At 43.6% G+C, this 24,196-nt stretch overlaps 1 protein-coding gene across 1 annotated transcript in view; it reads right to left on the bottom strand.

Annotated features, from left to right (window-relative positions):
• fam13a (family with sequence similarity 13 member A) overlaps positions 1-19,654 on the bottom strand; it is a 70,534-nt gene extending 50,880 nt beyond the window's left edge. Inside the window, exons 1-6 of the mRNA XM_083655777.1 lie at positions 19,556-19,654; positions 13,919-14,117; positions 10,690-10,899; positions 6,470-6,647; positions 4,607-4,760; positions 716-799 (exon numbers count right to left, since the gene is read on the bottom strand). Of these exons, the coding sequence (XP_083511903.1) occupies positions 716-799; positions 4,607-4,760; positions 6,470-6,647; positions 10,690-10,899; positions 13,919-14,117; positions 19,556-19,582 (852 nt within the window). The 5' untranslated portion in view covers positions 19,583-19,654. The remainder of the gene's footprint in view (positions 1-715; positions 800-4,606; positions 4,761-6,469; positions 6,648-10,689; positions 10,900-13,918; positions 14,118-19,555) is intronic.
• Positions 19,655-24,196: the final 4,542 nt, after the last annotated feature.

Here is a 24,196-nt window from a genome sequence, read left to right as displayed (position 1 = left end):
AATGTATTACAGTCAGCATTCTTAAGGAAATAAAATGAAATTACCGGTAGATGTTTTAACATTAGCAAATTCTACCATGATTAATTGTGAAAATATAAATGATGTTGCAGTCAGTGCACTTAATATTTATGACACACACGTTCACCTCTTTCTAATGATAAAATAGGTTAACATCAGCAGAAGTGCGAAGACGCCAATCTTCAAGAGTGCTATTTTTAGCGACCCTTATCTTGTAAATATGATAACTTATCGGTAATGTCGAATGCCTTCTAATAAAAAGGGTCCTCATCTATTCTCACTGAATGACCTGAAAGGCCGACCCAAGTGCACACACAGGTCAGGTGACGCTGATAACATCTTGAAAGCTAAGGCACACGGGGGGGGAAAATGCCTCTGGTGTCAGAAAAGAGCTTTTTCCAAAACACACCCACGCTGTGTGCATCGCGTCACACAGATCACACGGTCGCTGTTAAAAAGGACTATGTCAGGGAATTTGAAGGGTTCATGCAGGTCCGTCTTGCGAATGCCACACGTAAAAACCGTCACTGCCAGCGAGTCATCCAAACACAGGGTTGAGTGAGGGCTCCATAAGAAGATCATAAATGTGTAACAAGGATGCACGTGCAGCCACACACGCACTCTCTCTCTCTCTCTCTCTCTCACACACATACACACACACACACACACACACACACACACACACACACCTACACACCTTCTTTCTTGGAACTGGTGTCGGTGTCTTTGGATTGATGGGGTTGGCTGACTTCTTTGTGTCTGTATCTGTCACGTGCGCCTCCTGTGGCCAGAGAAGGGACAGAGAAGACATATTTCATGTTGCAATCCATGTCTGACTGTACCACTAGGGAGCAACATCCAGCTAGACAGTGGCCAGGGGCATTTTGTGTTCTATTCTAATTGTTGTAACTGGAGCCTCATCTAAAGCTATGAAACCAGGTTTGGCACATAGTCAATTTAGTAGAACTATAGAGAGGCAAAGTGGAACGTCACTTCCTGCTTCAGCACTGTACCAGAGATTTGTATCCGCCATTTATTTTCCCATAGACATTTCGTAAAATGCTTATAAAATAGTTTTACTTTGTCGAACCAAATGGTTCAGCTAACGCTATAATCGGGAGAGACCATAGAAGATGTCACTCAGAACAAAACTTAAAAAAAACAACATCGAAAAAATATTTTCTTTAAACCCGCATTTTCTTAACGTTTTGGTCCCAGTGAAATGTTATGCGATCTCTCCTGTTTCTAAATATATCTGTACTGTTTGGTTTGAACCAGTAAAACTATTTTTATAAGCATTTTACGAAATGTGTATGGGAAAATAAATGGCAGATGAAAATCTCTGGTACAGTGCTGAAGCAGGAAGTAGGCGGTCACTTTGCCTCTCTATTTCAAAGCTCACATGTGTTCCATGTAATCTGTGGTGCATGAATCAAGTACAATATTGGTGAAAACCTTTTATCATACTCAAACTCAGTCAATCCTGCACACTGACTGACATCTATACATTTGAACAAAATCTATTTAAATATTTATGAGAAGGAAAAAACTGATATGATTAGTCGCAGTGTTTTGTCAATATCTTTCAGCCCTAGTTTAACTTTTATTTGTCTTCTGGGAGCCCTAACAACAGGGTTCAGAATAGATTAATTAGGTTGAAAATCACACATCTCCACCTTTAGCCCAACACATATACACATACACACATTAACACTTCAGAAGGCATGGGGCCTCCTCAGGCCTACTTGGGCATGTGTTGGTATTTGCTGGGAGGTGGGTTGTAGAGGAGTGTGTGTGTGTGTGTGTGTGTGTGTGTGTGTGTGTGTGTGTGTGTGTGTGTGTGTGTGTGTGTGTGTGTCTGTCTGTGTGTGTGTGTGTGTGTGTGTGTGTGTGTGTGTGTGTCTGCATGTGTGTGTCTGCATGTGTGTGTGTGTGTGTGTGTGTGTGTGTGTGTGTGTGTGTGTGTGTGTGTGTGTATGTGTGTGTACAAGTGGAAGATGATCTCATTCTGACTGAGGAGCTTCCCATAGGTCAGTGGGGTCTCAGGTGGCAGTGCCCCTTACAGACATTCACAGCACAGCACAGACCTGGCTGTGCATGCATTCATATGCCCAGGTCGCATGTGATCTCTCTAACCGCCTAAAAAACATTCATCTCTCGTGCACAGTTCTGCACGGTGAGCATCGTGTCCTGCATTGGGAACCAGATACTATGTTTGATGTTGTTACAAACGGCATGAGAGGGATCCTATTGAAGGTCAGAGGTCAAGCTCAGGAGGGAACAAATACGCTGGTCATTTCCCTGCAGTCAGACAGGATCTGAAAAAATATCGCCAGACCTCTGCAGCATCATGTGGCCCGAGTGACATTTCACGGCAAGTCATCAATCAACAATATGGATGTTTTCTTTGGAACGTGATGATGAGTAGTGTCTTTCCAAAAGTGGACATTTGGCAATTATGCCATGACTTTTGAAAAGAAACCCATTTTGCAGCTGTTGCAGTAGTATAGAAATGTGTATACTTTTCTCTCATTTCACTTTCTTGAGCGCACTTGAGTGATACAGAATGATGCCATTATTCAACCCATTTAACTCTCCCAACACCTGAAAAGGGAAAAGATTATTATACACGGGGAGGAGTGGAGAGTCTTGAGCCAGAAATCTCTACCCTGATATCAGACTCAATTGTCAACTTGTTACACTCCATTTCCTTCTTCAGTCAGACATCGCCTCCAATAGAGAGCCCCAGGAACGAGTCCGGAAAACATCGATGCTAACACTTCCTGGTTCTTCACTGTTTTCGCCTATGGGATTTTTGAATGGGTTTTTGGCGCAACGCTTCTAATAAGGTCTCTGGGCAACGCAAGCTTAATCAAACGCAAACCAGTGTTCAGTAGGATAATCTTCACACATGAGGACCACTTTTATGAGTTTTTAACCTTTTACATGCCGTTAAAAGGGCGGCTAGCTAGCAAACGGCTAAATGAGACTACACTGTTGAGTCGACGGGGATATTATACGTCAATAACGTCATCACTTCAAAGGACGAACACGGAAATTCTCTCTGCCTCACCTGGTTCAGCCCGGGGTAATCAGTGCACAGCAGCGCACACATCAACAACAGTCCAGGTTGAGTGGTGACGTGACGGGGAAGCCTATGCGACACTGTGTGTCTTAGCACAAGTTTTTTACTTCTAGGGCTCGCATCATGAAAGTGGTCCTCATGTGTGAAAATTATCCGGCTGAACACTGGTTTGCGTTTGATTAAGCTTGCGTTGCCCAGAGACCTTATTTGAAGCATCGCGGCAAAAACCCATTCAAAAATCCCATAGGCAGAAACAGTGAAGAACCGGGAAGTCCGGGACTTCCGCGTTCCGACTACAAAAATACGTCATCCCTGGGGCTCTCTATGTCACCTATGGGAATTAGATTTTCCCTAACCAATCAGTAGAGACCAACAACGTATTCGCCTGAATAGAATCCAGTGGGGAGAACGAATCCCTTTGAATAAACATCTTCAGAGCAGAGTGTGGATTTCAAAGTAATTGGTACTCTTAATCAAAACAGCCTCAATAGCAGCGTCTATCGCGGTCGCCATTATTATTAGGTTGTCTGACGCACTTGACGACAGCATGACAACGTGTTAGATGGTAATATGGATAATAATAATAATAAGCTTACTGGGTTGTTTTCATGGAGACAGGACATTTATTTCAGTAGTTAGCACTGTCACAGCACGAGGGACCCGGGTTCGATTGCTGTCTCTTTCTGTGTGGAGTTAGCATGTTCTCTTCGTGTTCACGTGGGTTTCCAGCATGTTCTCTTGGTGTTCACGTGGGTTTCCTCTGGGTGCTCGGGTTCCTTCCCACATATGAAAAACATGCAAGTCAGGTGGATTGGAGACTGTAGGCCTGGATATGAGCGTGAGTGCCTGTCCATCTGTGTCAGCCGTGTGATGGACTGCCGAGCTGTTGCCCAGTGTACCGTACTGTGTTCTGGGAGAGTTGTGTTCATTCAGATGGCATTTTCTTGATCCTAGCAGAGTGATCTGCCTTACTCAGCCATATTCCAAGATATTGACACTTCTGAATGTTGTCCTGAAACTCATGAAACTGCACCAGAAAGAAGGAATATCTCATCCCATCGGTGGAATTATTCACTAGTTTTAAGAAATATACGATTTTAAGACTGAATAAGAGACTAAACGACTTGTCAAAATAGACATGTTTTGCAGTTACACCTTCCCAAATGGCTACAGGTGCAATAACAAGATGTCTCCAAGAAAACCAGCAGACTGACTAATCAGTAAGGACATCAGACAGCCAATAGACTCAAAACAGCCACCTGTGGAGGAGTTATGACTGCGAGGCTATGATATAAGACCAATACTTAGATCAATTTGAGCATGATATTATATGTCTGCATTTACAGACTCATAGGGGGTGGGGGTCAGAAGGCAACTCACACCATGCAAGGTGCATGGCGACAACATGTGACTGAGTATTGGCGGCCTTTACTGTACTGACCGCAAACAGAGATCTGCTTCGTAGAAATGACTGGCATCTAGACAATGAGCATACATGTATACCTTGACGATGATGAGGCTTGTCAGTTCCTCGGCGTAGCCTCCTCTGTCTTGGTGGGTGTTGCTCTCAAATACACTTCTGTAGTTCTGGATGAACTTGGCCATGATCTTGTTACAGATATGTTGGTCCTTCATTGCCTCTAAACCAGGGGCCACCCTGGAAATCAGGGGGATGAGAGAAAAAAAGGGGGGGGGGGGGAACAGAAACAGATCAGATTTCAGATGGGAGATAAAATGCTTGCACCATGGCAATAGCAGCACAAATACATTAAATTAATTTGTTAAACGATTTTCTTATTTCAGTAGTATATTATGTACTGTATGGTTCTAGAATGATTTTGAAAGTAGGAAAGAGTTAGGCATCAGTGCTGACTCGACTAAACCAAGTTAAATCCAGCTATCCATCTACTGTATCCATCTATATGTCTGGCATCATTGTGTTGTTATTGAACAGCTGTGAACAATGTAGACCAACTTTAGACCTAATTATATAACCAGAACACACCACAGGCGCACAAAACGTTGTACAGTATCCTATCCAGTAAGGTTACTGTGTATCAATGCCACCCGGTGCAACCTGATCCATCCGCCATCTAGGATTGGCTGGCCTGAGGACCAGCATTTCTATTTGGATAGCCAGTAGTCTGGTGCAGGCCGGCAACCAGGAAACCAGTACGATTTGAAAGCCACTGCCAACTGAGCATCATAAATAGAATAGTGAGAACAGGAGGCTCTTAGTTCAACAGTGGCCTGCAGCTAGCACAGATAGATGCTATTAAGAAGTAATGGCATACAGAGCCAATGGTTTTATACAACTTTGACCATGGTTAGAGGACTTATCTGAGGAGGCATCATGCTCTTATGTATGGCTAGCATGGTCACATTTGACCTGTAAGGTAGAAACAGTCTCTCAGTCAGAAATCTCTCAGTGTTCTTGAGCTATAATGAGCTAATAAGCGTATACCTAGAGAAATATCACATTTTGAAGAGCAATATCGACTGGTTTTATTGGTGGCATGAATCAGCAAATTCAATCATTCAATCATTTGTTGACGCTTAAAACCACTGAGGAAGTTCAAATTCTGTCAATCTTTCTCTGTTTGCCAAATGGTGACAGAGCAGTCTGAGCCCGCGCTGACACAACAGAATGTAGAACGCTGCTGGTTGAAGACACATTTATGAGCAGGCTGTGGATTCCAGTAGTAATGCCTGTATGAGTGGCAGAGACTTTCACACTGCCAAGCTAGAATGCTTTCAACCTCACTGAATGAGCTACAGCACCACCTGTTGGCCAGAACCTTTGACAGGGAGAAAGAGAGAGACAGGCACCAATACACAGAGCGAGATCAAAGCAGATCTACGTTTCAAGAAGACTGCAATTAAGGTGAGGAGTTGCAAAAAAAGCCAAAATATCTGTTGTGACAACTCCTTGAAGTTGACTGTTCATTAACTCTTATTCAGTATGTGTGTGTGGATGTGTTCAGCCCAAATGAAATATCACTTTATGGTCACCCCTCTCACACTTGGACACCAATGTGATATACGACTACACAGGAATAGGGGAAAGATGACTGAATCTCCAGCATCAGTTATTGTCTGTCTGTATGGCTATTTTTAGCTAAGTGAGCCAAGTTATCCCTCTGTTGGTTATTTAAATGGGTGCCAAATTCAATCTGACCATTTTATCTCAGATCAGTGCACTCTGGACAGAGAGTCAACAGATTTTACTCACAAAATATAACACATAAAATATGATTCATTATTATTCACTAAACTACCCCAGCATCATTGACGTTTATGTAGCAATAATACATAGGAAATCTATTTGTAACACCCGTGTTCTCCAGCTCCAGTGTTCAGACTCACTGGAAGACGTTGGGTCCAAACACGGTGGCGAGGTTGAGGGCGGTCATGCGGTTGTCCTTGTGGTGGCGCTCCACGTGTGTGAGGAAGTGGCACAGGTAGCGTAGGAGGCTGTAGTGTGCGTCTGGAAGTTGCTGCAGCAAGTCCCTCAGATCCGACCAGGAGCCCTCCTCACTGCACTCTACAGGCACAAAACAACAAGTTAGGATTAGATGAGGGGGTTTCAAAGTCTGAGACTGTGGGCCTCCCCCCAGACAAAGATTGGAAAAAGGAGCCCCCCTCGCTCAATTACTGGATGCATATGGGATTATGATATTTCATCCCATATTAGACACTCAACAATTGAGCCAAGATAGCCTGATATTGCTGTTTGTCATACTTCAGACATCATAAAAAAGGTCTGTCTGGAGGATTTATTTGTTTCTGACTCTGGGAAAGTGGCAAAAACTGTCAAATTCCCCAGAACTACGGTATCTCTGAAGTATCTCTTTAACCAAATCACACACAGGCTATTCTATGAGATCTCCTTTTGCTAACTAATGTAATCTTTTTTCAGTTCCATTCACTGGGCCTCCCCTGAAACTGCTTGGAGCCCCCCTGAAAGATTAGATTACCGTAGATGAAAGGCTGGAGTGCTACTTTGGAGTCTTTAGATCTGAGGTTCAATTGATGTAGCGAAATTATGTCATTCTTTTTTTCTTTCTTTTTTTTAAGTCATTGCTATCTTCATAATGCATCCTCCTTGGGGGGGGGGGGGTTTGTTGGCAATGCAGCCATTGGCCAACAACAGAGCAATTTTATTTGAAAAGTTAAGACTTTTTCCAGCATTCAGCTGCAAGGTTGAAATAGCCTTTGCGCTAAATTGTCCTACAAGAAGAACTGCATTAAAATACATAATCAGAGGTCAGGACTTTCACATTAGGCAAAAACAACTTCATTCAATCAAGTCATTCAATCAAGATCTAATGTATTAAGGTCAAGGTCACTCACAACAAATACAAAATAAAACAAAGGAAACAATAACAATAAACAATAGAATTTAAAATCAAGATGTCAAAGGCCAGTGAAAATAGGTCTGTTTTCAGCTACGATTTGAAACTGTCTAGAGTCCAAGTAGATCTAACGTGAACAGGCAAGCTGTTCCACAGAACAGGGACAGCCTCCACAAAGGGTGGTTGCCTGCCTCTGTTTTTGTATTTGGAACTCGGGACATCCAAGAGCAACTGGTCACTGGACCTCTAGCTCGAGTATAAACATGCAATAGTGCAGCAAGATAGGCAGGTGCTAGTCCATTCAAAACACATTGAAAACAATCAACAACATCTTAAAATCAATCCTGAAGTGAACAGGAAGCCAGTGAAGGGAGGTCAATACTGGCCTAATTATGGTCACGCTTTCTTTGACCAGTTAGGAGCCAAGCTGCTGCATTCTGCACTAGCTGCTAACGACAGAGTGACGACTGACCTAGACCCACATACAGTACGCAGAATGACAATAATCTAGCCAAGAGGTAACACAAGCAAGGAGAACTCTCTGAAGATATTTGCAGGAGATAAGGCTTTACCTTATTGTGTATTATGTAATGTATTAACCTGCCGGACAGACAGACTTAACAAACCCCACCAGCTGGATTTCCCTTGGCGCAGTTCAGAAGTTGTAAAATATAAATAGAATTCGACTGTATAACATCAAAACCCTAAGCTTAGTAAATGGTTTAATAGCCAGTTTCCAGTAGACAGTGGTAGCTCCATCCACCTGCTCTCCGTAACATCTAACCATGAGTTGTGGTGACTAGTAATGCCTGAGCATTAGTGCAGAGAGCCTGAAACACACTGATGCTATGACTCAGGATTCATCATTGGGTCAGGGCTGGACAAACATACTGCTGCTAGTGATCCTGACAGACTGGATGACACGGCCATTTTGTGTGTGTGTGTCTGTGTGCGTGCGTGCATGCGTGTGTGTGTGCGTCTGTCTGTCTGTCGGCATATATAGAGGGGGAGGGGGCGGACTGCAGCTTAAAGTGCTCACAGCTGTCTTGTTCCCACTGAGTGAAGTTCAAATTGTGTGTGTGTATGTGTGTGTGTGTGTGTGTGTGTGTGTGTGTGTGTGTGTGAGTGAGTGAGTGAGTGAGTGAGTGAGTGAGTGAGTGAGTGTGTGTGTGTGTGTGTGTGTGTGTGTGTGTGTGTGTGTGTGTGTGTGTGTGTGTGTGTGTGTGTGTGTGTGTGTGCATGTGTGTGCGTGTGCATGTGCGTGCGTGCGCACATACGTGTGTAAACTACATGCATTTTGGTATGTGTATGTATAGTGTGCTTGTGCATGCTTTGCTGATGTGTAAGATGCTCATGGCTGCAAAAGTGTGTGGGAGCGTAAAAAGGGTGTTGAGCCGTTTGTAAGATTGAAAAAGAAAGTTTGTCATTGGAAAAAGAAAGAAAAAAAAAAAAGTCCTTTGATAACATACTTTGTTTATTTCTTCTTGTCTCACTCATTGGTGCAGACAGGAAGAAGACCCCTCACGTGTGGCATTATATGAGCATTTTGTTTGGACATCGGAAAAGCCAAAACTGCTGATATGCAAAAGTAACTTGCCTTCACGGCAAAATGTAATCCATTACAAGGAAGTGGTTTATTATTACAGTCATCCTGGCAGCCAATGTAGGCCACCTGCACTGGGTACATGGTAACAGATATAGAGACACCGTCACACGCGTGCCGCCCATCAGCGACGAGACTTAACAAACCCCACCAACTGGACTTCCCTTGGCGCTGCTCAGAAGTTGTAAGGTAGAAGGTCTTACCAAGGAGAAAAATGACACCACTGCTCTGAGTCATATGACATGAAGCTTGCCTGCTGGTGGGATTCTGGTTCACTTGTATTTGGGTCAGGCAGATGTGTCAGTTTTGCTCAAACGCCAAGTCTGTCTCAACTCAAGTCTTGAAGCACAAGTCAAGACCCTCAATCTAAATGTCTAAAATGTAGAGCACTAAGTCAAGTCAAACAAACCAAGAGTCCAGTATCAATTTATTATTACTACTGTAATTGTTATTGTTGTGTCAGCTAGATTTAGCTAGACAAATTCTCTGTGAAGTCCTCTGAGACATGCTTGTGAATTAGGGCTATACAAATAAACTTGACTTGACTTGAATTTCATCCAGAAAACAAAATATCTAAGACTTTCTAATGGAATATTGTTTTAATAGTGTCAAGTCAAAGCACAAGTCAAAGTGAAGTCTCAAGTCTTCTCTTAATGCATCAAATCACATCTCAAACAAACGCAATTAAAATTGTGACTCAAGTCTGCCTTGAGTCACAATAGTCTAACTATCCTTGAGTCTTACTATCCTTTTTAACCTGATTGTTAACATCCTTAAGGCTTGATCTATGTTTGTGTATACTGTACTCTCTGCCAGTGAGCATATCACTAGTCAATCTGCAATCCATGTATTTAGATCCATTCATCATTCAAAATTGTTTTCAAAATGACAGACATTGGCATGGGTGCCAAACTAATCTGATAGAGTATACCAAATCATTTTATTCAGAGGTTACCGCCAAGTCACGCGCCAAAGAACGCTCTTCTAATGCACCCCTTGGCCAACAGCCCTGAAAAATAGGCCTATTTATTGGGCTGATATTGATGTGATCTATGTGGGCAAAGCAAATCCTGCAGCCAAATTGTAAACGGACTGAACCTGATGATGGAGGAGGGTGAAGAGTGAGCACAGACAGAGGCTTCCCCATCCAAATGACTCACTTTACCTTTTATGGCCTCCAGCATAAATACACAGTCTCTCTCTATGGCCTCTAAGCGCACGCACATGCGCATGCACATGCGCACGCACGCACGCACGCATGCACACGCACACACACACACACACACACACACACACAATTCAGCATAGCCCCAGACAGTGTGGTGCTGATAGTACATTTTGGCATCTAAAGATTGCTTTTTATGTCTACTGTACAGTACGATCCAATCAGAATCGTGATCCAGTTTCTCACAACACTGAGGGCAAGCATATCAAATTCTGGATTTGTGAAATTGTTTAGGGTTAGTACCTCCCTGATTATCTTAGGCATGTAAAAATCATAACCCTTGCCTACTTGGATTGAAAGCATAATTGGAAAATTACAGCTGAGACAGCTGCTAACAGTAAGCAGTGCACATGTGAATAATTGTGACAGCAAAAGGTGGTCTTCTTCTTCCTCCTCCTCTTACCTTGATGCTGCTGTATCAGAGCTGGCTGGACGGTTGAGTCCACCAGGCCTTCGGGCAGGTCTCTGAGGTACTGTTTGAGCAAGCTGGCCACCGTACACACATCGGCTTCGGACAGGAAGTCCACATCCTCGCCGCTCTCCAGCCGCTGCTTCAGGGTCTGCACTGCACGCATGTTCCCATTCACTCTGAACAGACCCTCCTGGTGCAGGGCTAGAGGGAGGTCAGAGAAATATTATTATTTGTTATTATTAAGTATATGTACTGTTCAGTTATTATTATTATTCCATTATTATCGTGGAAAATGTTTTATAAACCGAAGACCATTAATATTACGTGTTAGCCCTTTAAAAATCAATGTTTATAGATGTTTTGCATGGTCCCTACAAAAATAACTTGATGGGTCAATATCAGTCCAAGGTTTCCCCCCAAATTTTTTTTTTTTACATATCATCAAAGATAGAATGACTTATGAGAGAGAGGATTGTATACTATAAATTACAGAAGCAAACATAAAAAAAATATTTCCCAACAGCTAAACTGAAGATATATTAGCCGTCTCAGTGAACAGTTAATTGGAAGTAGGCTAGTTGCTTTCTTCAAATCCTTTTTTATAGTGTTTCTCTGCTTAATTGGACAGTAACTAATTGGAAGGTAACAGCAAAGGTAGCCAGGTGAGAGCAGATGAAAAGAAAAATGGCATCCTAGTCCTACTGTAGGCTTTGGCCTGCTGAGCTATAACAGATCGGGGCAGTGATGACACAGGAGTACAACGTGAACTCAAAGGTGAAGAGGTGGAGATGAGAGGTGGGAGAAGGAGGTGAGGAGTACCGTAGTTTAAGAAATAAGCTAACGCTAGATGACAGAATAGGCATTGGAGTTAAGAGGAGTTTTATTGTAAGTAGCATTAGCTCAACAGCTAGCTATGTAGACAATGCTATGCATGCATGCCCCTGCGCCCTCATTATTTAATGTTACCTAATAACTCATTATGACTAATAGTCAACACGTCATGCATTGGCAACTGCACCCAGTGGAAATCCCCCCTATAACGTTAGTAACACTTGAGAACTTGCATAGGGAAACTTTGTGAGTCGCTAATATGAAGAGTTAGCTGAAATGGGGGGGAAACACGCACAGGAACTACCGTACTCCACAAGCATGGGCGTCAATTAGTGTGACTGACCAAAAACTAAACAGGTGACATGATTGTTCATGTTGGCGACATCTCTGAACAACAACTTTACTTTATCAACTGTTTAACAAGTTAAATGACCACACGAAGCATGTGAGAACGACGTCAGGCCTACCTGTCCTCGTGTACCTCTCATATCACTGGAAAAATTGGCTAAATTCAGGACGCCGTGAAAGACAAACAGTAACGCTACAGTCTCATAGCTCTGCGCTGACATCTAGTGGACAAACAGGAGAACTACAGGAAAAAAAGGAAGAAAGTGAGGCACTTGGAAATGTGGTGGAAATTTCAGACTTGACCAAATCAACAAATTAAAGAGGCCTAGATGTTGATGATGTATATGTAATTGTTTGATTATTATGGAATAATCAGTCATGGTATGAAAAGCATGAAACCATGAAAAAAGTTAGATAGAAGCTTCTGAGCAATTCCAAAGTTCCAAATTAGAATTCATCATCATAGGAAATGTAGTTTGTTTGACACAAGATCATCCATATCAGATTAGTCTATATCCAATTATTTTTGGAATATATATGTTTTTATCACAAAATGCACAATTTGTATGCATAACTGCCCCACTAGGGCCACTGACAGGAATATTAATCCTAAACATAAATGTCTTTGATGGTGGGAGAAAACCGGAGCACCCGGAGGAAACACACACGAACACGGGGAGAACATGCAAACTCCACACAGAAAGGACCTGGGAGGGACGGGCCGGGGTTCAAACCCGGGACCTTCTTGCTGTGAGTGAGGCAGCATGGAAAGACTCACACAAGTGCTGAGAATCCAACAAACAGAATCTGATGTGAAGTAGCACAAATGGACTGCATTCACAGAGACACCACTTCAACCCCTGAAAGAAGACGAGCGCTATCTTGAATTGCATCGTTTATGTGTATCTCACTGACATGACTAATGTTTGATCTGTGGTTACTAAATGAAAAACGTAAAAATGTAAAAAAAATATATATATATATAGATGGCAGGGTGATGTAGAGAGTAGTGAGACCCAATGGTTAAATGCCTCTGGTTGTCAGGTGTCCACACTGCTGAAGGACCCTTGGGTGCTGTTCTGCAGCTGAACCTGTTCTCTGTCCTCGCTGTGTAAGGGTACAAGCGAAAAGAGAAGCTCCCACTAGGCATCACATTATAGCTGGACTATAAATTATGCAGCCTTGAGATATGTGCCATTGTTAAGATTTATGAAGGCAACTGGATGTTCTCACTCCTATTTTATGATTAAATATAAATGCAGAATGGCCACTTCTCTGTTGCTAGGAAACCATTTTTAAATTTGGCAGTATGCTAATGACCATAACTCTGGACTCAATGGGCAGGCATTTCTCAAATTAACTTGTTAATTAGCCTGTGCTGCCCATGACAAAGCCTCACTCAGATGGCTCATTTATAGGGGCGTCACAATACACTCAGTTCACGATACGATACGAAACACGATATTGGGTTCACGATAACGATACGATATTTTAACAATATTTTTTTGCGATCGATTTGTAAGTTGAGGGGGCATCCTTCACGCTAATTTGAGTAATTTCACCATTTTCTAACCCAGATGCAGATCAGTGCCACCATGTTCAGCTTCTTTTTCTCACGATATGAGATTTCATCTCAACGATACATATTGTCATGTTTTGATATCGCGATATATTGTGGGACGATATATTGTGACATCCCTGCTCATTTAGTTACACCAAATCACAACAGCGTAATAATACAACTGTGGTATTCATAGCATAGTGCTTCTGATTGCATTTGACTTAGGTTTAGCAAATGAATTCATGAGAAATGATAACATGAGTCTTGTTTGGGAGAAATCACAACATAGCTGCCAGTGTGAGTAACTGAAATAAAACTTTTTATAAAGTCTTACAAGTCTTACCCCTCATAAAACAGTGCATTTCATAATGGGGCACCAAATGTTTCCATTGGAGGAGGGTTCCCAGAGGGTCCTAAAGGTGATTTTCATGGGGGGGGTAATCAAGCATTAATATTCTATTCTATTGTATTTTTCCTCACCATGCTTGCGGAGATGCTCCACCATTCTCCGCACCAGAACAGGCACACCATCCTCCACCATGCCGAGCTCCCGCAGCTCCAGCAGGGACACTCCGAACAGCCGGCTGCCCGTGGCCACTTCTGCCCTGGTGGGTCTCAGGATGGGCAGCTGGACCATCTTCTTCATGTCTTCCTTCACCTGCACCGCTGCCTTGTTGTGCTGCAGGTAGGAGCAGAGCAGACAGCAGCAGTCAGCCGCGGACACCACGGGCACAGAGGAGGACATCACCACCAGCGCCGGCATCTAGACAGACACCAGTGCGAGACACCTGTCCTCCTGTACCAAGGGGGGTTCGTACCACACACACACAGACCCGGGCACACACACACCGCTCCTGATGCACTCATACTCTCTCACACACTATCAGAGAGCAGAGAGGAGTGTGTGTGCTGGGAGCTGGGAAGAATAGAGAGGGGAGGGCTGTCCCTGTTGCTACGACAAATATCTGGTTACCATGCAACACCTTTGGCTGAAGGGAAGGCTAGAGTGGCCCGCACATGCGCACGCACACACACACACACACACACACACACACACACACACACACACACACACACACACACACACACACCACACACACACACACACACACACTTACAGCTGTGCACAAACACACATTCAGGTGATGGCCTCCTGCTTAATTGAATGGAAAGTAAAGAGAAGGTCGCAAATGGTAACATTGGACATGGAAGATGGGCAGGTGAAAAGGTCTAATTGGAGAAAATTTGTTCACCCAAAAAAATGCAAATTCTGTCATCATCTACTCATCTCATGTGAAGTGTTGTTAGTCCATATAACATACAGGTGAAGTGTTGTTAGTCCATATAACATACAGGTGAAGTGTTGTTAGTCCATATAACATACAGGTGAAGTGTTGTTAGTCCATATAACATACAGGTGAAGTGTTGTTAGTCCATATAACATACAGGGAGGCCAGCACAACCTTGTTGCAGCCTTCTCCAAAACAACTGAAGTCAATGGGGACGTGTCCTTTAGAGTTCCAAAACAAAAACGGACAGACAAGAGTTAAGATTTGTGTTTTGTCTGTTATGGAGTTGTGCTGGCAACCTCCCTGTGTGTTATATGGATGAACTTCACCTGTGTTTCTACTGGCATGACGGTGAGGAAATGACAGAATTTTCATTTTTGGGTGAACTATTCCTTTAAGCTGATTTACTAATTAAATGCTGCAGCTGAACCTTACTGGCAACAGATGTGAAATGTACATGAGATCAGAAGAAAACGATCTTATGCAGTGAAACATGCGAGTGTGCTTTAATGACCAAGTTAAGCCCAGTACCCAGCCTTATACAGCTGTGTGTGTGTGTGTGTGTGTGTGTGTGTGTGTGTGTGTGTGTGTGTGTGTGTGTGTGTGTGTGTGTGTGTGTGTGTGTGTGTGTGTGTGTGTGTGTGTGTGTGCGCCATCGCGTGCGTGTTCACCAGCTGCTAGGTACTTACTGATATCTCATCCAGGCAAATGTCTCTATCTCCTGATACACAATACACATGCACATACAATACATGCTGGTTCAATCTGTCTATGCCTGGGACGCAGGTACACACTCCCTAAACAAATATCACTTAGCGCCTATGAGAAACTCACCACCTGTCTATTCAATCAGCCAACATTAGAGACAGAGCAGGGATTATTATAGATTGATTTGGTTGAGTTAAATATATTATATATATTATATATTATAATCCTGTTTCTATTCTATTCAGTCAGTACTAGGAAAAGGAGAGTATTAAGACAAGTGCAATGGAGACAGGATCCAAGGACACCCACCACACCAGATCAACACAGATTCAGAACGAGCTTTACTGCGGTAGCTATAGCTGCAACCCGGCCATGTGATATCATGTCTGTCCAGGGTTCACCAGTTCAAAGCAGAGAGCCGACCTGCACAATGAAACAAGAGGGACACTAAAGTGGGACAATGGCCTCGCTGATGCTATTAGTGAGTAGTAGTGTTACTGTGTTATTATGAAGTTATTAGTGAGTAGTAGTGTTACTGTGTTATTATGACGTTATTAGTGAGTAGTAGTGTTACTGTGTTATTATGAAGTTATTAGTGAGTAGTAGCGTTACTGTGTTATTATGAAGTTATTAGTGAGTAGTAGTGTTACTGTGTTATTATGAAGTTATTAGTGAGTAGTAGTGTTACTGTGTTATTATGACGTTATTAGTGAGTAGTAGTGTTACTGTGTTATTATGAAGTTATTAGTGAGTAGTAGTGTTTCTGTGTTATTATTAAGTTATTAGTGAGTAGTAGTGTTACTGTGTTATTATGAAGTTATTAGTGAGTAGTAGTGTGGAATGTATTCAGTCATGTCACTAAATGTTTGGATATAACGGGGGCAGGCATGTGTCACTCTCAGGTCAGCTAATTAAAGCGTATCTCACAGACGGTGCTAAGATGGCTAAGGCAAGACAAGCTCTTTCCGGTGGCAGATGCTCTGGCAGCGTTAACAGTACAGTCACACTCAAACGAGCACGACTGAATAGCTCTTTTGCGCGCAAGGTGCTCATGAGAATGGTGTTGACTCATCCACTGGTTTCTGGCAGGTGAATGCAAAATGATGCCAGCTATCTCTCCCTGATCACAGTGTGGCGCGCTAATTAAGTGGCACGTGAAGTTTGATGGTGGCTTTCCTTGGATGACTGCCGCAGAAGTGGCAGTGGCACCTCTTAATGAGCTGCACACAGTGTGCGTTTAAGCACTGAGACGTTCATCTATTATGTGGGATTTGTCTGAGGAGATATTATCGGCCTGTGTGAGAGTTTTTTGGACAGATTGGAAAGGTATGAACAAGGTAGCCATGCTCAAAGATACTCATCCCTTACATGATTCATTCCAATCATTATTTATGGGCGGAGTTTTAGAAATGCCAAAGGCCATGATCATTATTACGAATATTGTGATTATGATGATGATGATGATGATGATGATGATGATGATGATGATGATTATTAAGTCATTTGTCCCAAGTGCAGTGGAGATTTTAAACCAAAATAGACATTTATACCCCTCCCGCTCCAATTTGTATAGTTAAATTACACATTTAGTTTCAAGGACCAGGGACTTGGTGATTTACATCAATATCATTGCAATTTTGTTGATGTGGAATAGCCAAGGCCACCATGTTCATTTCCTATTGTCGATTCAGTTTACAGGGTCTGTATTGATTGTCTTGTTTTGTTACTTGTGCTGAAGCCAAAGACAAATTTGCACATTGGGGACAATACAATTCTCATATTTGTTTTGGTAAAGATTAAAGCAGTACAATTAGCCTAATCCAGACTGCTACTGCAGGCCAGTGGTTAAGTGGGGTCCGGGGGCCCTTGGGATCTTTGAAGGGGTTCCCAGCGGGTCCCCAACAAAAACGGTGGCAATTTATTTTCACTAGAATTCCAACCGTAAGTAACACAATGACAGAATGACTATGACTATTTTGGTCATGGGTTTCATACACTTTTTGTAATAAAACATCTAAAAGTGTGATGACCCCTCCCACTCTCCTGAGCCTGTCTTGCAGGAGCCTGGTGGTGGGGTCATTGGGCTCACCGCAAAAGCTTATTATATCTTATCAGATGGCGGACCCTGTGACCAAATCTTATCAAATGGGGGTCTAATTTGTGTCATTTTATGGGTCCTTAACGGGAAAAAGTTTGAGAACCACTGCTGTCTTTTCAGCAATGTAGTGGAGGGTGAACCCACCTAAAATCAGTTTGCCCACCTTTTCAGTTGGACATCAATCTTTTTGACATGCATTCATCATATAAAACGTCTCCATTTATGTACACAAAGTAATAGATTACAGTTTAGTGACTGCCAACAGGAAGTGCTGTGAGCATGTGCATAAGCCGTATGCAGCAGTAAGTAGTGTATATCACACTGATGTCAGTTATAGGTCAGTGGATAGGGCCTCTTCAGGTACATCAATAATGCTTTGCTGAAAATACGATTGATTTTCGTTCATGCTGATTGTTTGCCTTGTAATGAACATCAACCGGAGGCAGACTTTTTTTTTTTTTTTTTTTTTTTGGATTTGTGATTCCATCTCGGCTGATTGCTAACCAGATCAGGCTACAGTGCATAATAATAACAACAGGCCATTATTGGCAAAGTCAATAGGCCACACCAGTGGGTAAAGTGTCCAGTGCTGGGAACTGGCTGTGACAGTAGTACTCACATGCAGGTGTTCAAGAGCTAAGCCTGTCTGAGCTACGACTGACTGTGACAGCTAGTGTGTAGGCCTTACTGAGCAGATGTCACCAATATGCCCCCCCCCTCTCTCTCTCTCTCTCTCACACACACACACACACACACACACACACACACACACACACACACACTGACACACACACACACACACACACACACACACACACAGCACTCATATTTGTCACATTTAGGGTCTGTGTCAACCAATACAGTCCCTTATAAAGGGAAACAAATACTAGCACCCGATTGCCTCTATTGTCTTCCAGCACAGCCTAATAAACCCCCCCCCTCCCCTCCCCTCCCCCACCATTAAAACGTTCTTCTCACACTTCAACCTCTGACACGAGGAGGAAACTCTATTGTCAAGTGGCTCTGATAGCTTGTGAGTGTTGAAAGTCTGCATTCTCTCAGAGAAACGTCTCCCAAGGGTCCTTGGTCGTCTGAAGTGTCTTTTCGCCAACGTGTGGCATTGTTCAAGTAGGTAGACGAGTTACTTTAAAGAGGCTTCGCACAAAGAGGTCGCTCACTGGCTGCAGAGACCTTCTGTCTGTCTGTCCCTTTAACTTGCTCATGGAGGGGATAGCAATAGCAAGCCCTAACATGCGGCCTCACTCTCCACCCCCCCCCATCCTCTCTCCCCTTGTCTTCGGCTCTCTGGGTGGCCATTGGAGCAACTGGTAGCAGAGGCTGCACAAGGCAGCCCTTCAAGGCAGGCTACAGCTGCTCAATGGGAACATGGTGCTACAAACAGAGTTTTTTTTTAATGTGTATAAAAATAAGACTGTGTAAAGTCAATATTTCCACGATGGAAAGTTTGTCATCGTTGCCAGTCAAGACTCTGCTTAAAATGCAGGCATGGGGTAATTTGTAGGAAAGCATTACAGGTATGAACAGGAAGCACAGAACAGTCCCTCCTTTGCTTTGCTGTCCCGGGACGGCGGAGGAGTCAAAACAGAAGACTTGAGCCGGCTGAGGAACCGTAACAAGGGAGGGAAATGCTTTCTCTGTTTACAAGAGTACAAGGGAAAGAATTCATGACGTGGGGGTAGTCATGGATTTGGTGAACAAAGTTATTTTAAGAAAGGGACAGTTAGTCTTAGTGCAGGGAAAGGGAAATATAGAAGACTTGGCAGTGAGGACTTAAAAAAAAAAGAGACTGTGCCTAGCCCAGCAGCTAACACACACACACACACGCACACACACACACACACACACACACACACACACACAATCAAAGGCACACATCACAGAAGAGTGTGTAAGACTGAAACTGAGTGAAAGAGACAGTCCTGTTGTGCATTCTTTAGCCCTTAATCACAGAGTGGATGGGAAGTCCTTTGGCCGACTACAGGCATTACAGCTTCTACTCACACAGATGGTCAGAGCTCCTGCCCCCATTCTTCCACAGAAGAGCCGCCTGCAGAGGGAAAGATGAGGGGGGGGGGGGGAAACTGCTGCTATCCTCCCTCCTCTTCCTCCCCTCCTCACCCTTTCACCCTCAAAGACGCCATCCAAAACACAGCACAGATAATCCACAACCGGCAGAGAGAGCAATGAATAGTTGTCAACTCCAGTGTTCACTAGCTGCCTCCCAACTCATGAGCACAGATTAGTGCTTTGCTATGTCTCTCCCTCCCTCTCTTGCCCTCTCTCCTCCTGGGCTGAAATCTGAGCCGTGCTCTCCGATTGGCTGAGTTGCCTGGTCATGTGATCTAGGCCAGGGGTTAAAACCCAAAACTTTAAAATCTGTGCCTGCAGGATTCATCTGCCTGGCGGTAGGGAAAACAGAAGAGGGCAGGCGCCAAGCTCCGGAAGTCAAACATATTTCACTTGGGAGACAGTCAAAAAAGTTTACAGCACTGAGATGACACACAGAAAAATGAAATAAAACTATTTTTAATCAAAGAATGAAACGTGGACTACAATTCTCAAAATAGCTTCATCACTGAGAAAAGAAGGTTTTCAAGTTTGCATATTGTCTTAAATATCGTTGCACGACATCAAACACAATTATCTACACAGAGTCTTTATTTATGAAATACTGTAAAATACAAGATATATATAGACTATACAAATCTATAACATAGGAATATCTGGAGTTGCATCAAAAGGGTCAGTATTGCATAGAAAAATCCCATCTGAGGTTTGGTTGTACATTACATTTCTCACTCCATCTTTTTGTGAGTTCACAACATGAGTTTTGTGAATGATGTTTAACACCATAGCTATTCAGGAAAATCCTTCAATTACGTATTTTCTTAATTGCACCTTGGGGGATTTGAGGCACTCTTTAATTCACATAGTGTGGAATAACTGGTATCCTATTCAGGCTAAAAACGTAAAACCATTTTATCTGCAGAAAGTAGATGCCTCTAAATTCATGAAGATGGCTTATTATGGCTTTGGGTTGATGAGTATATCCATCAGCATAATGTGCAAATGAGTTCCAAAATGAATGTAATTTTACTACATAGAATGATACATAGAATGTTACTACAATGAAATGACCATGCACAACAATATTGTTTATGTTTCATGTAACGTACTCCACACCACAATTGTGGTCTAGAGTGAAATAAATGATTGATTGATTGAGAAAAATGATGATTACGTGGAAAAACTCAATAACACTTGTGAACATCTTTATTTCAAGATACTGACTTTAGTACGTTATGCCACTTTCATAGATGAACCTTTTGATGTTGTGGTCAATCCAGTCACTGAAGGCAGACACCCGGGTGAAAACAGAGGGTTTCTTGTCTCTGATGCAGCCCTGCGGCCCGAAGCTGACGACGCCGTGGACCTCCCAGGTCGTGTTGGACGTCCCGGCAGGCGTATAGGCACAGGCTAAGGGGCCACCGGAGTCACCCTGCACGAGAGGCAGAAGAGAGATAACTGTACAGGGCAGGCAAGGAGCTGAAGTGGTGAACACTGCTGCTTTTGCAGTCAGCATAAATCATATCTTTGCCCTAGATTCCTTATGGGTCTATCTTTATCAAAAACTTGCCCAAGAAGGATCTCTCCCTCGGCACAAATGTCAGTGTTCTATAACAATAGCTAATCCTATTAAAATTGAAAAGACTTGGAGAAAATGTCTACGTTTGCTCATTATAGCGAACAAACATGTTCCCATGTCCTGTGTCCAATTACGACAAGCAAACTATAGGCAGCCCTTTGCTGTCATGGCTGACCGATCACCAACAAACCAGTTTAAGCATGTTACGTAAAAGACATCCCAATGATGAGATGCCAGCAGACTTATAGAACAGCGAGGGACAAAGACCTCCAGAGGAAACCCACTTCAATTAGAGGAGCTTTGATCCTCTCCTATCTAGAAAGAAACTGCTTCTATGACTGCAAGCTGTCCATCATTATCTCCTCTCTCTCTAATGGTCTCATTCCACCGGTAAAAACCTGGACAGCCCGGGTTGATTTGGGGTTGAGTCGTGCTACTTTTCGTCCCTGCTTCGTTGGGGTTCTAACTCTTTCTGCTCTCTCCTATCCCAGAGCTAAACTCCTCTCTCTCTCTCTCTCTCAACTCTTTCTGCTCTCTCCTATCCCAGAGCTAGATTGTTGGACATGTCCTCTCACCTGGCAGGCCGACTTGAGCTCATCTGGGGAGCCGTAGCCAGCACAGATCATGGAGGGCCTGAGGGCGTCCCACCAGTATGCAGGCTTGCTGCAGGTGGGGAAGTCAATAACAGGCAGGGCTGCCTGGTTTAGCTTCTCTGACACTTTGGGGAAGATGCTTCCTAAAAGAAGCATGGAGAAAGGAAGAGGTTATGGTGGAGCAGTATAGGCAGAGACACAGAAACACGTGCATTCACTCAAGCCAAAACACGCTTCTTTTCTTTATGGAAATCAGGCTTACTGTTTACTGTCTTTTTTCAGAATTGACAGTATATTTTTGAAATGACTGATTAGGTTTTGAGTGGAGGCTCTAAGGTCATGGAGCTTACCTAGAACATGAAAGATCATGTCAACTTTAAACTTAAGTTAAAAAGAAAGAAAGTAATCGAAATTATAAATCTACAGTTTAAAAACAGCAAGGAACATGGAGTTACAGTGTTACACAACACTAGATCAATGATTAATGAATCCCTGAATATTAAATTCCTTCATTCTTGCACAATAGTGACATTAGTGCCTTTCCATAGATACAAATTACTCTTTCCATCTTGGAAAGCTTTACAACTACAGTTCATCCGAGTCAAGTCGTGAGGGAAATTAAAACGACTGCTCCCTGCTACCTTTCTCGTCTCCCCAGCCGGTGACGAAGCAGGGGGTCCCAGTGGGCTTCACTGCCCCAGGTTTGGGCAGACAGATGGGGCTGATCTCCCTGGTCATGTTGACGGGCTCGGCCAAATGCACCAGGGCGATGTCATTGGAGATGTCGGTGCGATCCTGCTCGTAGACGAAGCCCTCGTGGCGGATGATGCCGTCCACCTTGTAGCAGGTCTCGGGGGAGGAGGAGGAGGAGTTCACGTGGTCCATGGAGGAGTTCATGTGGTGCTTCCCCAGGCACATGCGCCAGAAGCCGGGGTTGTTCAGTGGGCTGGAAGGCAGGTGGGGGGTGAAAGGTGAAAGGTGAAGGGAAGGTTAGGGTCATATACTGTTACGCTTCCCTGGCTGACATGCAAACTGTTACTTCTTAATATACATACATTCAGAAGGGGGCGGGGGGAGTGTTGTTTATGGTTCTCTAAGTGGGCTCCGGGGACCTGCCAGGGGTCCTTGAGGGGGTTCCAGGGGGTCCCCAGCAAGAAGGGGTGATAATTTATTTTCACTATAATTCCATCCATCAAGTAACACAATGACAGAATGTATGACTATTTTGGTCATTGGATTCATACACTTGTAATAAAATATCTAAAAGCCAAAAGCTTATCAGATGGGGGGGGGGGGTCCATGGTCTAATAATCTGTGGCAGTTTAGGGGTCCTTGATGTAAAAAACTTGTGGGCTTGAAAGCCATGAAAGTGTTAGTTTGAGTGGGGAAAATCAAGGCCTTCTATATTTCTTTTGCAAGAATATTGATTGTAGTTCTTTTGAATTGTTTTGATTGTTTTTTTTACTTAGTGTAACAGCACAGTTGAGAAATGTTCACACATTCATGCCTCTCTTTTTTTTTTGAGGACGTGTGGGCTTAGTGTGTATGCTCTCTCTCACACACACACACATGCACACACACACACACACACACACACACACATGTATACACACATGTACTCTCTCTCTCTCTCTTACAACATGAAGCAGTGAGCAGCAGTAAGGATCCATTCCTCGTGGATCAAAGAGCCTCCGCAGCCGTGCATGTAAGGAATGGGCTCCATCGGACTAGCCTGGGGAAGAGGAATAAATAGATCAAAATTAAAGCTCTCTGTCTCTGTCTCTGTCTCTGTCTCTCTCTCTCTCTCTGTCTCTCTCTCTCTCTCTCTCTCTCTCTCTCTCTCTCTCTATCTGTCTCTCTCTCAGACACACTGAAACAGGAGCAGTACCTGCATGGAGACCTGCCAGGGCCAGGAGTATGGCCTTGCCTCTTCCCCATTGACCACCCTCAGGACAGCGGTATTGGGTGTCACCGCTGGACTGCCACAATCCTCTGGCCAGCCTGGGAACAGAGAGTGAGTGCACATGTTAATTCTATAGACGACGTCATCTGCTATCAACCGCCCCACATCCGAATGGCGCAGAGGGAGAGGTGCCTCCACTTGTGTTTGGGCTAGGCCCCGCACGCACGCACGCACTCACTGATGGTAATGTTGTCCCACGGGTTGGGGGGTGGAGGGGGTAAAGTGGGCACCACGCTGGCATCGGTGGTCCAGTAACCACGAAAGCCTTTCTGCTGATCGGCGCCGTTACTAAGGAAGCGGATGATGGCTGTGTTGCCAGTGATGGTAACCTTTGGAGGCGCGGCGAAGCCACAGAATCGACCTGCACAGTAGATAAGAAATGAGAGATGCATCGCCATTGTACGAGTTGCTATGGATACGATTGGCTTCTACTGCAAATA

Source organism: Poromitra crassiceps (genome assembly GCF_964638095.1).
Source record: "Poromitra crassiceps genome assembly, chromosome: 19".
NCBI classification, from domain to species: Eukaryota; Metazoa; Chordata; class Actinopteri; order Beryciformes; family Melamphaidae; genus Poromitra; species Poromitra crassiceps.
This window is presented reverse-complemented; position numbering and strand designations above follow the sequence as displayed.